The sequence below is a fragment of the Saimiri boliviensis genome, chromosome 11 (genome assembly GCF_048565385.1).
Source record: "Saimiri boliviensis isolate mSaiBol1 chromosome 11, mSaiBol1.pri, whole genome shotgun sequence".
Classification (NCBI taxonomy): Eukaryota; Metazoa; Chordata; class Mammalia; order Primates; family Cebidae; genus Saimiri; species Saimiri boliviensis.
Window position 1 is genome coordinate 81,779,245 of NC_133459.1, and position 14,466 is coordinate 81,793,710.

Sequence of the window (14,466 nt, forward strand, 5' to 3'; positions counted from 1 at the left end):
TTTAAGTAGACTCATTTCATCATTTCATCATCATTGCATTTCTAAACTTAATTGAAAGGCACAAACGTTAGCATGTTATTTAAAACAGACTTTACAACTCCCCAGTTGCCAGAGTGGGGTGGGCAGACTTCTTAAACAGCTCCCAGTTGTCCCTACCTCCTGGCATTCATGCCCTTATGTTTGTTTACAGCTAATTACTTGCCTTTACCAAAAAGAATGTGGCAAAAGCAATAGGATTTTCCATGTGAAGTTGGGTTATAGAGGGCTAGGACTTCTGTCTTGCTTACACTCTTACTCTGACTCTTCCCGCATACCCCTTGCTTTGATAAAGCCAGCCGCCATGCTGTGAGCTGCCCTGTGGAGAAGCCCATTTGGCAAAACTAAGGCCTTCGGTTGAACAGCCCATAAGGAACCAATTCTGGCCTCCAACCACATGGTTAAGCTTGAAAGCAGATCCTCCCCAAATCTAGCCTTCAGTGGAGAAGAGCCCTATCCATTACCTTGATTATAGCGGTGTAAGAGACCCTGAAGCAGAGGATTCAACTAAGCCACACCAGGACTCCTGACCCACAGATAGTGTGAGATAATTAAGTATGTGTTGTTATAAGCTGCTGTGTTTTGGGGTAGTTTGTTACACAGCAATAAATAACTAATGACAAATGTTTTCCTTGACCAGACTCTAGCACTTCTCTAAGCCCTCTTCTTGGTAAGTTACCAATCTTGGCCTATACAGACTTGTACAAAAACTAACATGCTTTCTAACAGTTCAAGGCCACATCCCTAGGTGGACATTAGCTCCTCTAAAAGTGCATCCCTGAGAAAGCTCAAGGATGCCAAAATAATTTACTATTTGTTTTAGCCAACACCTGGTAGTAGGCCCCTGACCACTCTTTCCTAGAACATTTAAATGGCTGCAACTGTGATGCCTTCCTGTCTCTCTGAGATGTACATGTATCTCCTACAACTCAGGAGTGTCTTTCTCAAGGACCTGAAAGCCATTTCCCTGAAATATAATCATCTAGAAGAATAGGGCCTCTGTCTCCCAGTCTGTAGGAAGATAGAATCCTAATGTCTGTAACTATAACCTACTAGAAACAGCTGGCTTTTCCACTTTATGATGTGCAACCCTTTGTAATGTTTCACTTCTCTGACTCTTGTGAGCACTCACTCACCCCTTGTCCTACTCCCGTTTTAGGTGGTCACCTCTGTACACATCAGAGTTCAGTTCACGCTGAATGCTTATCTCTGTTGTAATGGTCATTACTGATTGAAGTCTGTCCTTGTCACTTTAACTATTGTCCAGCTTTGTTTATCTTTGACACTAAAATGTAGAGGAAGATAAAAATTAAACCAAGACAAAACAAAAACAAGGAAAGCACAGATCGTAAGCAAAAGAGCAAAAAAGAACAATGTGAATTCAAAAAATAAACACGTGACTGAGATAATAAACATATCTAATTCAAATAATTTCAAGTGGGATACAATAAGCTATTAAAAAGCATTACATGAAACAAAGACAGTCACTTTATAATGGCAAATGACACAGCTCACAATAAAGAAATTACTAGTATAAATGTTTATGTATCAAATAACATAGCATTAAAATACATAAAGCAAAACTTCAAGAAATAAGAGAAAACAGCAAGATAAATGTTAAGAAACTTTAACAAATTTCTTTTTAGTCTTGAACGATGAATAAAAAATATATGTTATATGGAAGATGTGAATAACAATTATCAAAAAGATTGAGCCAATAATATTACGTAATAGATGCTTAAATTATTATTTATTATTTAACCTGAGAGCCTGCAGATAAAAAATACTATTTTATGTACTCACGTGATATGGTTTGGATGTGTTTCCCTGCCCAAATCTCACCTTGAACTGTAATCCTCAGTGTTGGAGTGGGGCCTGGTTAGAGGTGATGGAATCATGTGGGTGGATTTCTCATGAATGGTTTCGCATTATCCCCTTGGTGCTGTCCTCACAAGAGCTGAATCAATCCTTCTGAGATCTGGCTGATTAAAAGTGTGACACCCACTCTCTCTTGCTTCTGCTCTGGCTATATGACCTGCCTGCTGCTCCTTCACCTTCTGCTATGACTTAAACTTCCAGAAGCATCCCCAGAAGCCAAGCAGACGCCGGCATTATGCTTTGCTTCCCGTACAACCTGCAGAACCATGAGCCAGTTAAACCTCTTTCCTTTATAAATTATCCATTTCTCAGGTATTTCATTATAGCAATGAAAGAATGGATTAATACCTCATGTAACATTTACAGCAAGAAGTCACAAGCACAGCATAAACATTTAGAAAATATATACCATTTAACAGGGATTATTTTAGGAATGGGTTTATTGGCCATTTTCACTCTCTACTTTACGTTTCTGATTGTTTTAATTTTTTTACCACACAGTGTATTTTCACAATAAATAAAAAAAATCTTGGCCAGGCGCGGTGGCTAAAGCCTGTAATCCCAGCACTTTGGGAGGCCGAGGTGGGTGGATCACAAGGTCGAGAGATCGAGACCAACCTGGTCAACATGGTGAAACCCCGTCTCTACTAACAATACAAAAAAAAAAAAAAATTAGCTGGGCATGGTGGTGCGTGCCTGTAATCCCAGCTACTCAGGAGGCTAAGGCAGGAGAATTGCCTGAACCCAGGAGGCGGAGGTTGCGGTGAGCTGAGATCACGCCATTGCACTCCAGCCTGGGTGACAAGAGCAAAACTCCGTCTCAAAAAAAAATAAAAAATAAAAAATAAAAAAATAAAAACAAAAAAAATCTTTAAATGTTCTACCCCCTTTCCTCTTTAGAATTTTCCTCAATATTACTAAATCATTCCATTTGCTTTCTTTTCTTTTTCTTTTTCTTTTTTTTTTCTGAGACAGCAACTCACTCTATTGCCCAGGCTGGAGTCCAGTGGCATGATCTCAGCTCACTGCAACCTCCACCTCCCAGGTTCAAGCAATTGTCCTGCCTCAGCCTCCTGAGTAGCTGGGATTACAAGCACCCGCCACCACGCCCGGCTAATTTTTGTAATTTTAGTAGAGAGGAGGTTTTGCCATGTTGGCCAGGCTGTTCTTAAACTCCTGGCCACTCCTGCCCTCCTCAGCCTCCCAAACTGCTAGGAATCCATACATGAGTCACCACGCCCGGCCTTTTCATTTTCTTATAGGAAGAAACTGTACCACTTTTCTTCCAAAGATCAACAATCAATAGTTCCTTCTTCTCTAGGAAAATGTTACATCAGTTACATCCTCTGAATTTCCACATTTCTGCATCTAGTGGCTTCTTCACTTCAAGCTGTCTCCTATTTCCAGTCCTAGAGCATCCTTTCACATTAAGGACCAAGGTTTCTCCTGCCCTTCTTTGCCAAAGTTCCCCATTTGCCAAATTTCTCAAAATTTCTCGATTTCCAGAATTTAAATCTACCTCAGTCTATGTTCTAGAATACACAATAAAATGGTCAGATACTAGCTCCATATGCAGAATCACCATGAAGGAGACAGCCACAAAATGAACTGTATTAGTAATTCAAATTCTATAAATGATATTGCCATTTGATTTACAGCATTCCAGGAAAATTTGATGTATCTTAAAATTGTGTGGAAAACAATGTATGTTTATATATAAAAATAGATTCTAGGCTCAGAAAATTATAAACAGATTTTTCATCTGCATGAATGAGCAGTGGGACAACCAGCTCACGCAGGACGCAGGACAGTCCTTTGCTGTGCAGGACTGTCCCAGTCAGTGGAAGGTGTCTAGCATCTTCGACTCCACTAACTAAATTCCAGTAGCATCCTGCTCCCTGATATGGATTGGCTCTGTGTCTCCACCCAAATCTCATCTCAAATTGTAATCCCTGTGTGTCAAGGGAGGCAGGTATTGGATCATGCAGGTAGTTTCCCCCATGCTGTTCTCATGATAGTGAGTGAATTCTCACCAGATCTGATGGTTTTATAAGTGTTTGGAAGTTCCTCCTTCACAGCACTTCTCTCTTTCTGGCCACCTTGTGAAGATGGAGTCTGCTTCTCCTACCTCCATGATTGTAAGTTTCCTGAGGCCTCCCTAGCCACGCAGAACTGTGAGTTAATTAAACCTTTTCCTTTATAAATTATCCAGTCTTGGATATTTCTTTATAGCAGTGTGAAAACACACTAATACACACCACAATCACTGGGACAAGTAATATCACTGCTCAATTTCCAAAAGAACCCCTGGAAGCAGTTCAATCCCAATAGATTCTTGATCTCTAAATCCAGAGGCCTCTTTTCTTGTCATTGGCTACCTCTCTAGAGCATTTGACCTGCTGAGAAACTGCTCCTCATCTCTTCACCCTCTCTTCATCCTATGTCACTGTACCCCCACAGCCTTCCTTTCCTTCTTAACCAATTCCTGCCTGGTATCATTATCTAACTTCTCACCTCGCCCTGTCCACCCCTGCTGTCCTTCTTTTCTCCTCTCCACATGCTGTTCAACTTCCTCTCCTAAGTAATTGACTCTCAAAATGCCATTTGTACATGAAAAACCCAAATCCACATTTCCAACTGCCACTTAGTCACTTACACAGAGAAAGCCTTAAGTTATGCATGTCCAAAATCAAACTGCAGGTCTACTTCAGGAACATTGTGGGTTCAGTTCCAGACCACCTCAATAAAGCAAATATCACAATAAAACAAGTCACAAACAAGATTTGGTTTCCCAGTACATATAAATGTTATGTGTACACTATACTATATTCTGTTCAATGTGCAATAGCATTATATCTTTTGAAAGGCACTTACCTTAATTTAAAAAACATTTATTGCTAAAAAAAAATGGTAATGATCTTAAAGCCTTCAGCAAGTCATAATCTGTTTGCTGGTGGAGGGTCTTGCTTCAATGTTGATGGCTGGTGAGTGATCAGGGTGGCAGATTGCTGATGGTTGGCATGGCTGTGGCAGTTTCTTAAGATAACAGTAAAGTTTGACACATCAATGGACTTATCCCTTAAAGAACGATTTCCCTGTAGCATGTGATGCTATTTAACAGCATTGTTTACCATAGTAAAACTTCTTTAAGAATTGGAGTCAATCCTCTAAAACCTTGATGCTGCTTTATCAGCTATGTTTAGACAATATTCTAAATTCTTTGTTGTCATCTGAGCAATGTTCATAGCATATTCACCAGGAATAGTTTCTATCTCAAGAAACCATTTTATTTGCTCAATCATAAGAAGCATCTCAAGTTTGATTATGAGATTGCTGCAATTCAGTCATATCTTCAGCCTCCACTTCCAATTCTATTTCTCTTGCTATTTCTATCACATCTGCAGCGATTTCATCCACTGGAGTCTTGAATCCCTCACAGTTATCCAAGGGACTTGGAATCAGTTTCTTTCAAACTCATGTTAGTGTTATATTTTTACCTCCTCCCACGAATCATGAATGCTTTTAATGGCATATAAAATGATAAATCCTTTCCAAAAGGCTTTTAATTACTTTGCCCAGCTCTATCAGATGAATCACTATCTGTGACAGCTATAGCCTTATAAAATGGATTTCTTAAATAATAGGAATTGAGAGGCAAATTTGCTGCTTAATCCACAGGCTGCAGAATGGATGTTGTACTAGCTGGCATGAAAACAACATGCAACTTCTTATACATCTCCATCAGAGTTCTTGGCTGAGCAGGTGCACTGTCAGGGAGCACTAATATTTTGAAAAAAAAAAAAAAAAAGTCTTTTTTTCTGAGTAGTAGTTCTCAACAGCAGGCTTAAAATATTCAGAAAACTATGTTGTAAACAGATAGGCTGTCACCCAGGCCTTTTTGTTTCATCTATAAAGCACAAATAAAGTTAATTTAGCATAATTCTTGAGGGCCCTAGAATTTTCATAAGGGTAATGAAAATTGGCTTAAACTTAAGGTCACTGGGTGCATTAGCCCCTAATAAGTCTGTCCTTTGAAGCTCTGAAGTCAGGCTTTGACTTCTCTTTGGTTAGAGAAGTCTTGGACGGCATCTTCTTCCAATAGAAGGCTATTAAGTCTACATTGATAAAGTGCTGTTTATTGTAGCCGCCTCCATCTATCTTTGCTAGATCTTCTGGATAACTTGTTACAGCTTCTCCATCAGCCCTCGCTTCTTCACCTTGTACTGTTATGTTATGCTTCTTTTCTTAAACGTCGTGAACCAAACTCTGCTAGCTTCAAACTTTTCTACAGTTTCCTTACCTCTCTCAGCCTTGAGTTAGGGCCTTCCTCCAGACTAGGCTTAAAGGAATGTTGGGGCTGATTTGATCCTCTATGCAAACCACTAAAATTTTCTGCATATCAGGAATAAGGCTGTTTCACTTTCTTATAATTCAGGTATGCACTAGGATAGCACTTTTAATTTCCTTCAAGAACTTTTTGTTTGCATTCACAATTTGGCTAAGTGTTTGGCACAAGACGCCTAGCTTTTGGCCTATCTGGGTTTCTGACATGCCTTCCTCACTAAGTTTATCATTTCTAGCTTTGATTTGAAGTGAGAGAAGTATGACTTTTTTTCACTTGAACACTTAAGAGGCCACTGTGAGCATATCAATCGGCCAAATTTCAATATTGTTGTGTCTCAGGGATAGGGAGGCCCAGGAGATGGAGAGAGGCAGAGAACAGCTGGTAGATGGAGCAGTCAGAACACACACAACATTTGTAGATTAATGGGCATCGTCTGTGGCACCCTAAAATAATTGCAATCATAACATCAAAGATCAATGATCACAGATCACCATACCAGATACAAGAAAAATGAAAAAGTTCAAAATATAACAAGAATGCCCCAAATGTGACAGGGACATGAAACGAGCACATACTGCTGGAAACTTGCACTGAAGACTTGCTCAACACAGGGTTGCCAAAAACCTTTAATTTGTGAAATAAACAAACAAAAAAACCACACTGTCTGTGAATCACAATAAAGCAAAGCACAATAAAATGAGGAAGGCCAGTAGTCCTCTTCCTCCAAAACCTGTTATTCCATCAGTTGTATCTATTTATGAGAATGGCAACATCATCTACTTAAATCTAGAAATAACAACCAATTTGATTCATTCTTCCTTCCATACATCCGATTGAATGCACTCTCTGTCCATTTTCTCTATCTCATGGCAACATAGTTGCCTTTCTATCAATGTAGTTCAAGCTATCCTTGTCAGTAACTTAAAGTATTGTCACAGTATTGCCTCCTAATTGGTACTTCCACTCCAATTTATTTTTTGATACTTACACAAAGGGAATTTCTGCAGATAATAATAGTAGCTAACACTACTATCATATGCCCAGAACTATACTATGTGCTTCCTGTCTCTTTTACTATGCACAGCCACATCATAAAGTCAGAACTTTTTTTTTTTTTTAACTTTACGGATGAGGCAAAAGAGTTTTGGGGAGATTAAAGAATTTACCTAAGTTCACAGAGGTAGATCAGAAATTACAACACCAGGAATCCAAGGTCTCTGGCTTCTAAAAACCCTGTTTGTTTTTGCTTTCTTTGCTTCTAGCCTGTTCGCAATCTTCAGTGTCTATCCCTATCCCATCTGCCTTTTCCTTCTCCTTCCATTCTAACCCATGAGTCCTTCTTTTGGTTTTACTTGTTTCCTTAAAGATTTACTTGTTAGCCATTTCAAGGAAGTCCTTCACTGCAGGGTCCTTTTCTTCCACCATGTCCACATCCGTCCCCAGCCCTCCTTCTCTCCAGTCTCTCTTCCCAGCTGCTAAGAGAGGCTGGAAAAAGAAATGAATACACAGGATAGCTCCAACCTCTGCAGATGCAGATACACAAAACTCCCTGCATCTTTAGCTTTTCTCTAACTCTCAGGGTTGCTTTAGTGTTCTTATATAATGAACCAATCAAGTACAAAGTGCCTTGTAAAGAAAGCTATAAAGCACCCTGCACGTGTAAGGTGCAACTAATTAGTCACCCTCCTTTTACATGTTCAGGGCTTCAACTGAATTACTCTGTGAGCAAGAATATTCTGTGTGCATCCAAGCAGAGAATGGCACATGTGTGTTCAAGGTGAAGGGAGAATAGAGCCCTAAGTAATATTGATGTTGGCCAGGAAAATCTCTACTTAACATTACTGCCAGAGTCCAGCTTAAAACTTCATTGAGGTTGTCATAAGCGAGTAAGACAGGAAGAAAATAGTATTTTCTCACTTAAAAAATCTCTCGAGTAGGGTTCCCCTTCCCCCAGCACCCTCGAAGTTTTAAGTTTTTGCAAACATCCTCCCTTGCATTCACAAGGTCCTGCCCAGGTTCCTGTCCTTTCTAGTACTGGCCGTCCCTCTTCCCGGGGGCTTCCGCCCCTCCGACCCCCGCCGACCCGGGGTGGACTACAACTCCCGGCGTGCCGCGCGCGTCCGGCCGGCTGCACCGGGGCTTTGCGCGTGGCGGCCGCCGAGCTCCGCGCGGGGCAAACCTCCCGGCGCGGCCATGCGGGGAGGTAAGTGATCCGCTTGTGCGGCCAGGGCTTGGGAAGGCGCCCGTCCTCTACTCTCTCCAGGATGAGAAAAACAAACGAAGAATGCCGCAGTGGAAACCGCCCTGCCCTCCCTCATCTCGGCCGTGTGTCCGGTGCTCCTGCAGCTCCTGCACCCACGGGCGTGGGCTCTCACCCTGGCGTGGAACTGGGGGCAGAAGCGAGCCCTGCCCCACGGAGAGCCGGGGCTCGCCTGGGGCTGCCGGCAGGGCTCGGGGAGCTGCACGGGGTGGTGGCACGACTCGGCGGGGTGCCCCGCGAGCGCCGCACCTCCACACTCCACTTTCCAAAGACCGGCTTCCCCCGGAGCCCCCACACTGAACGCCGGCGAACCGTCTCTCCGTGAAAGTCTCAGCCAGAAACTTTCCCCGCTCTGTCGCCGGTGCCGCAGGGTCTTGTGGCTCTCGGCCGGCGCTGCTGGTCCCGGGGGCAGCCTGGCGTCTTCAGTCCCCACCGTCCCATCTCCAGGCCAGTTCTCACTTTGCCCCTGAGACGCCGTTCCCTGCGCGGTGAGGTCGGCTCTGCCCTCGGGCGGCTTCAGGCTCGACGCGCCTGGGGTCGGATCCCGGGAGGCCGGGACCGGCGGCTCCTTTTGGACTCCCTAGGCGAGTCCTTTTTGCCTGGGGGATGAAAGCTGATCTAGAAAAGAAGCCAATCAAAGTCAGCAGCTTCCAGACCGCCTCCCCTCCCGCTACCCGAGCTCATTCCCAAGTGGGTCTAAAGTTCTGCTCCAGAATCTTGACGCCAAAGTTATTTCGGCATGTAATTTGGAGATTTCAGGATCTCCAAAGTTATCTCAGCATATCCCATAATGTGCTGGATCAGCAGGTCTTGTTTGGTTGCCTCTCTCACTCCCACACACCACATACACACACCCCCCACATACCTACCACACCCACACACAAAGTACACCACATAGTGCGCACATCACACACATTACACACCATACTATACTACACACTACACACACGTCTTTTTTTTATCAGCAAAGGATTGATGTCAAACAGTTTGTTGGAGGGAGTGTGTGAGTACTAGTGTGTGTGTGTGTGTGTGTGTGTGTGTGTGTGTGTATTCACAAGTGACAGTTTACTACCAAAGAAACTAGCTGGTAAGTGAAACCTCCTGTTGACATAATTTAGAGTGTCTTTGTGGCTTACTTTTTATAAAACGGGATAAACTTCCTACAACATCTTCTGAAACTGCTCTTGTGTCACAGGCAAACTTTTGATCACAGCAGGCCAGATGGGAGGGGATATCCCTTTGTATATGTAGGAAGAGATGCTTGGAAAAACTTCAGAGAATCCTTTCTCCTGTGGCCGTGTCTAAGGAAGAGCTGGGTGTAGCTACAGTTTCTTTGCTTTTTCCTCTTCGAGAGTGGAGAGCTGAATATGCTTTTGTTCTGAGCAGCAGGGTCAGGACAACCCCCGCTCCCCTGCACACAGAACTCCCAGTCCAGCCTGCTTCCAATTTGGATTTACTGGGAGAATATATTGTTCAGGAATTTCAGATCAAGTCCAAAAGCATTATGGAATCTGTTGGTGAAAGAGCTCTTCATCTCTATAAGAGTCCATCATTTGAGATCAGCACTGGTGAAAAATCCACATGCCTGATCCATGCTCAGAAGATAGCGCTCAAAAATATTTAAACATTTACAATTGGTTCCTAGATTACTGTTGTTTGTTTGCCTTTTCAAGGGAGCAATGGCAAATATTTGAACTCTTTCTAGGCAGTGATCTTCAAGGAAGTCGAAAATTTCTAATATCATTCCTGGATTAAGGACAAATTTTTGACCTTGAAATTCAGGTTCCAAACTTAAATCAAAGTTGATCTCCTAGTGTCTTTAAAAATTATTTTTAAAAAGGAGGCAGGCAGTTTTCTCCTCAGATTCTACTCGAATTCTACAGGGTATTATAGCAACAGATAACTTTTTCCAGGATCTTTCTGGGGAACCTGTGTTCTCTGCCCTATCTTGAGTGGTTTTGTTGACCATCTTGACCTAAAAGTGTCCAAATGAAGAGCCAACCATGTATGTTTTCTGTGTATGTGTAGAACATTCATGGGATGAGATTGTTCCCCTGGAGAAGTGGTTTAAGCCAAGCAAGGGAACTGTGAGAATGACCAGTATAACTTAAACAAAAGATCTTGCCCAGCCTCTCTGCTCCACCTCCCAGTTTTCTGATTTGGTATTTAGAATGATGGCAGGAGAGACTGAATTTTGGGGTGGGTATAATATCTTTCTATTCATATGTAACTAATGTAGTACCAGGTACTCATAGATTGTAAGTGATGGTTGAATTTCTCGAGTTACGCTTTTTTTGCAACTAGGATAAACAGAGTTAAACCTCCCAGAACTAATTGTTTTTGTTTTGTAGAATAAGGTTTTATTTGTTTCCATTTGAATTTTGCTGGCTTCATTTGGCAGGATAAATGCCAAAATAAAAGAATGTGGGCATATTCAGGAGATCTGGTCATCTATTTTGCATCCTCTCTGAAATATGTTACTTCCTGCATAATGGAGTAAAAGGATTTGCTGCTGAGCAGTGCTTTCCTCATTCTCACAAAGGGATTACTTAAAAGCCAGCCCTGGGAACTTTGTCTAGGAATCTCTATTGGGAAAAAAAGAGTAAAACGGGGACTGCAGCTTCTGAGTGTTCTCTGATTATAGCCCATAACAACTGGATTCTCACTCTGACTTTTCCCTAAGGGGAGAAAAAGAAATAGTTTCAAACATGACATTCATGCTCAGAACAACAGCTAAGACCTATCATGCAGCAACAGTGAAGGGGAGGGAGAAAATAAGAAGCTCTTGAGACCGCTTGTTTTTCTTTGTACCAGACAGGTGCAGGGAGAATTCTGCAGGTTTTGGACTCCTGATTCATTCACTTGCACTAATTGTGCTGAAGGTAGTTAGCAAAAGTGAACAGGCACACTGTAGCTTTAAAAAGTCAGCCATGAACCAGAAGGCAGTTGGTGCAGCTTGTGTGTGATTCCTAACGTCATGTTGGCTGAGAGCCAGCCTGGTTTTATTTCACTGTGTCAAATTGTACCTCCTTATTGAATTCCTTTGCCAGCCTACTTTGTGAAAGAAAACATTGGGGTTTCTTTGGCTGTTCTTGATAAGCCTATAAAAAATGATATTTTTTAGTTGCTTATAGGTAGGTTTTCTTTTTACTCTTCCACAAAAAAAGAAAATAATAGTAATAATAATAAGACAATGTAGTGTGATGTTGCAGAGTATCATTGTGAGTGTTTTGTTTTTTTCTGAGATGCTTAGAAAATGGTGAATGTGTAACAGTTTCCAACTGAAGTGAAATCATATTCTGTTAGCGTGGAGCAGCAGCACTATCTTCCTGTGTACTCTGTAACGGTGTGTGAATGTATGCTAATATCTATATGTATATTAAATGTTGGATTTCTCTATCAATGATCTAAGTGGTTTAGCAACTGGAAGTTTGTGTGTATGTGTGTGTTTCAGGAGTGAAGATTATCCCACACTTACAGTTTTATTTGTTAATCATCTACTTCTCTCACAGTGATAAAATCTTGCGAATATACTAAATGATGCACTTGCCATGTAAGAGTAATCCCTAGAGAAGGAGTGCCGAAGTATAAAGTGATTTGAGTGGAAATGTATTTAATTTATGGCTTCAGCTGAGTAAGAGCAAACACGTTTCGGGACTGTTTCTTCCTTTTTCTTTTTTTCTTAAAGCAGTTTTGTTCGTAGCTTTTTCATTTTGCTAATTGCATATTAATTGAGGAAGGCTTTTAATTTTTCACAGCCCTCATCCTACTAAACAAAAAGACAGAGTGATGGATGCTACAATATCTCCTTAAATGTTTTGATGATTTTTCATACATCTAATGAGCTACCTACTCTTTCTTACACACACACACACACACACACACACACACACACACACCAGCACCACCTTTCTGTGCTAAGGGCTATCTGGCATTTTTTGTGAGCTTCCTGCTTTACCACAGCATGGCCATCTCACAGACGGGGTTTTGAGGCTTTCGTTGAGAATGTGAGGTAGGGGAATACTTGCTGACAAAAGCTTTTAAGTGTCCTTCTGCATTGCAATGAAACAATCTAGGAGCAAGGGGGAGTGGACAAAAAACAAATACAATAAGAAAAAACAAATCACAGCCCATAATGGGAGGGGGGCAGAAAAAGGGGGATTGTTTTTCTCTACTTTGACTCATTTATGAGTTGCAGTGTCTTAAGTGAGAGCTAGGCACCCAGAAGAAGCTGTGCCAGTTCACACAGCACTTGTTTTGAACGAGGATTCAATTTCATTTGCAAATGCTTATTGTCAAGGCAGGGAGTGCCAGTACAGATGAAAGCACCCCAGTCTGTCTCCAGTTCTTTAGGTTTAATCACATCTCTCCAATCGCCGAGGGAACTGGAGATTTAAACAAACAGACGTGAACTGGTGTGAAGCTGTAAAAGGGACCATTATGTTTCCGATTCAGAATATATATTCTTCTCTCACTTTCTAAGAATTAAACACAAGCTTTTCTCCCTTATTGATTAGTTGCTGAAGTAAAGGAACCCTGCAGCCTTCCCATGCTATCTGTTGACATGGAAAACAAGGAAAATGGCTCTGTCGGTGTAAAAAAGTAAGTGAAGCTGGCTTCTGAGTTCTGCTTCTGCAAACAACAGAGGGACTTGGTTTCTATTTTCGTACTTCTTGCTTATCTGCTACAATACACAGTTTGGGGGTCGCCTTGGTTTGTCTACACTGGCCACCATTCTCCCTTCTCCCCCCTACCCCAGTTACCTTTTTCTGTATTCCATTTCTAAGACAGAGATGACTCAGACATCAAAATATATATAAAAGGTTTGTGTATTAGGCTTTGGAACAAGGATGGTTGAGGATTTCAGCCCTGCATTCTGTATGTTGAAACAAAACCTCCAAGCAGAGACTCTTCCATAGACAACACAGAATGGGGGCAGAAAATAGAGTTCGAGTTTTTTTCTGAAATACAATCACCTCTAACTGAAAACTAAGAGCTATAATGCAGGAAGGGAAAAAGCTTCAGTAAGAATTCTAGTTTAACAACTTCTCCGTCCTAATTTTATGAACTGTTTAATGAATGTGAAACATTTCAGTGCATACATGGTGTTTATTTTAATGTCTTTTCTCACATTTGAAACTTGTGTTTATGTGTTGTGTAAGAGTTATATACTTGATTCTTTTAAATAGGAAAATTCAATTGCATTATGTAACATAATATTTTGATATTTATGAGTATATAAAAATGTATATTCTCAGGAGTTATAGCAAAGCAATAACTACTTTGATTACAAGGAGAAAGTAAGTTCCAAGAAGGAGTTATCTGTTTCATTTCTTTCCATATCATTTAGTTTAAAGTTGCCATCAACTTGAGCTTTGGAGGAAACTAATTAAATATAATCCATAGAAGCTGTGATATCTAAATGAGGAAACAGTGTGCTATATGTTTATGAATAGAAGGTATATTTTGCTTCACAGCAAAGTTACATTAAAACTAACTTAATAAAATCTGTTTTTCAAAGTTCTTGGGTAATTTATATATCAGCGCCATACTGCAATGTTTATTACCATCCCTGAAGTTTGGGGTAGGTAGGTGGAGGAGAAGTGAAAGAAACAGATGCTGTTTTAAGCATGAGTTAGATCAGTGTTATCCAACAGTACTTTCAACAGTGATGGAAATGTTCTGTATTTTGGCTGTCTAAAATGGTAGCCACTAGCCACATGTGGCTAAGAACATAAAATGTGACTAGTATAAGTAAGAAACTGAACTTTTAATTCTACTTAGTTGTAATTAGTTTTAAAATTAACAGCTTTACTGAAGTATAATAAATAAATTTGCATAATAAATTGCATGTGTGTAAAGTATAAAATATGGGAAGTATTGATATTTTTATCCCCTCTTGAAACTACTACCACAATTAAGATAATGAACATTTCCATCACTTCTA

At 41.0% G+C, this 14,466-nt stretch overlaps 1 protein-coding gene across 4 annotated transcripts in view; it reads left to right on the top strand.

The window, feature by feature from the left end:
* The first annotated feature begins 8,388 nt into the window (after positions 1–8,388).
* The window catches only part of SAMD13 (sterile alpha motif domain containing 13), a 50,794-nt gene continuing 44,716 nt past the window's right edge, over positions 8,389–14,466 (top strand). For 2 of the 4 annotated variants that reach the window (XM_003921367.3, XM_074381092.1), the window contains exons 1-2: positions 8,389–8,462; positions 13,037–13,121. In XM_003921367.3, coding sequence (XP_003921416.1) covers positions 8,453–8,462; positions 13,037–13,121 — 95 coding nt within the window. In that variant the 5' untranslated portion in view covers positions 8,389–8,452. Of the gene's footprint in view, positions 8,463–8,680; positions 12,532–13,036; positions 13,122–14,466 lie in introns of those variants that run through there. The other 2 variants (XM_074381093.1, XM_010347035.3) reach the window with 2 other exon arrangements.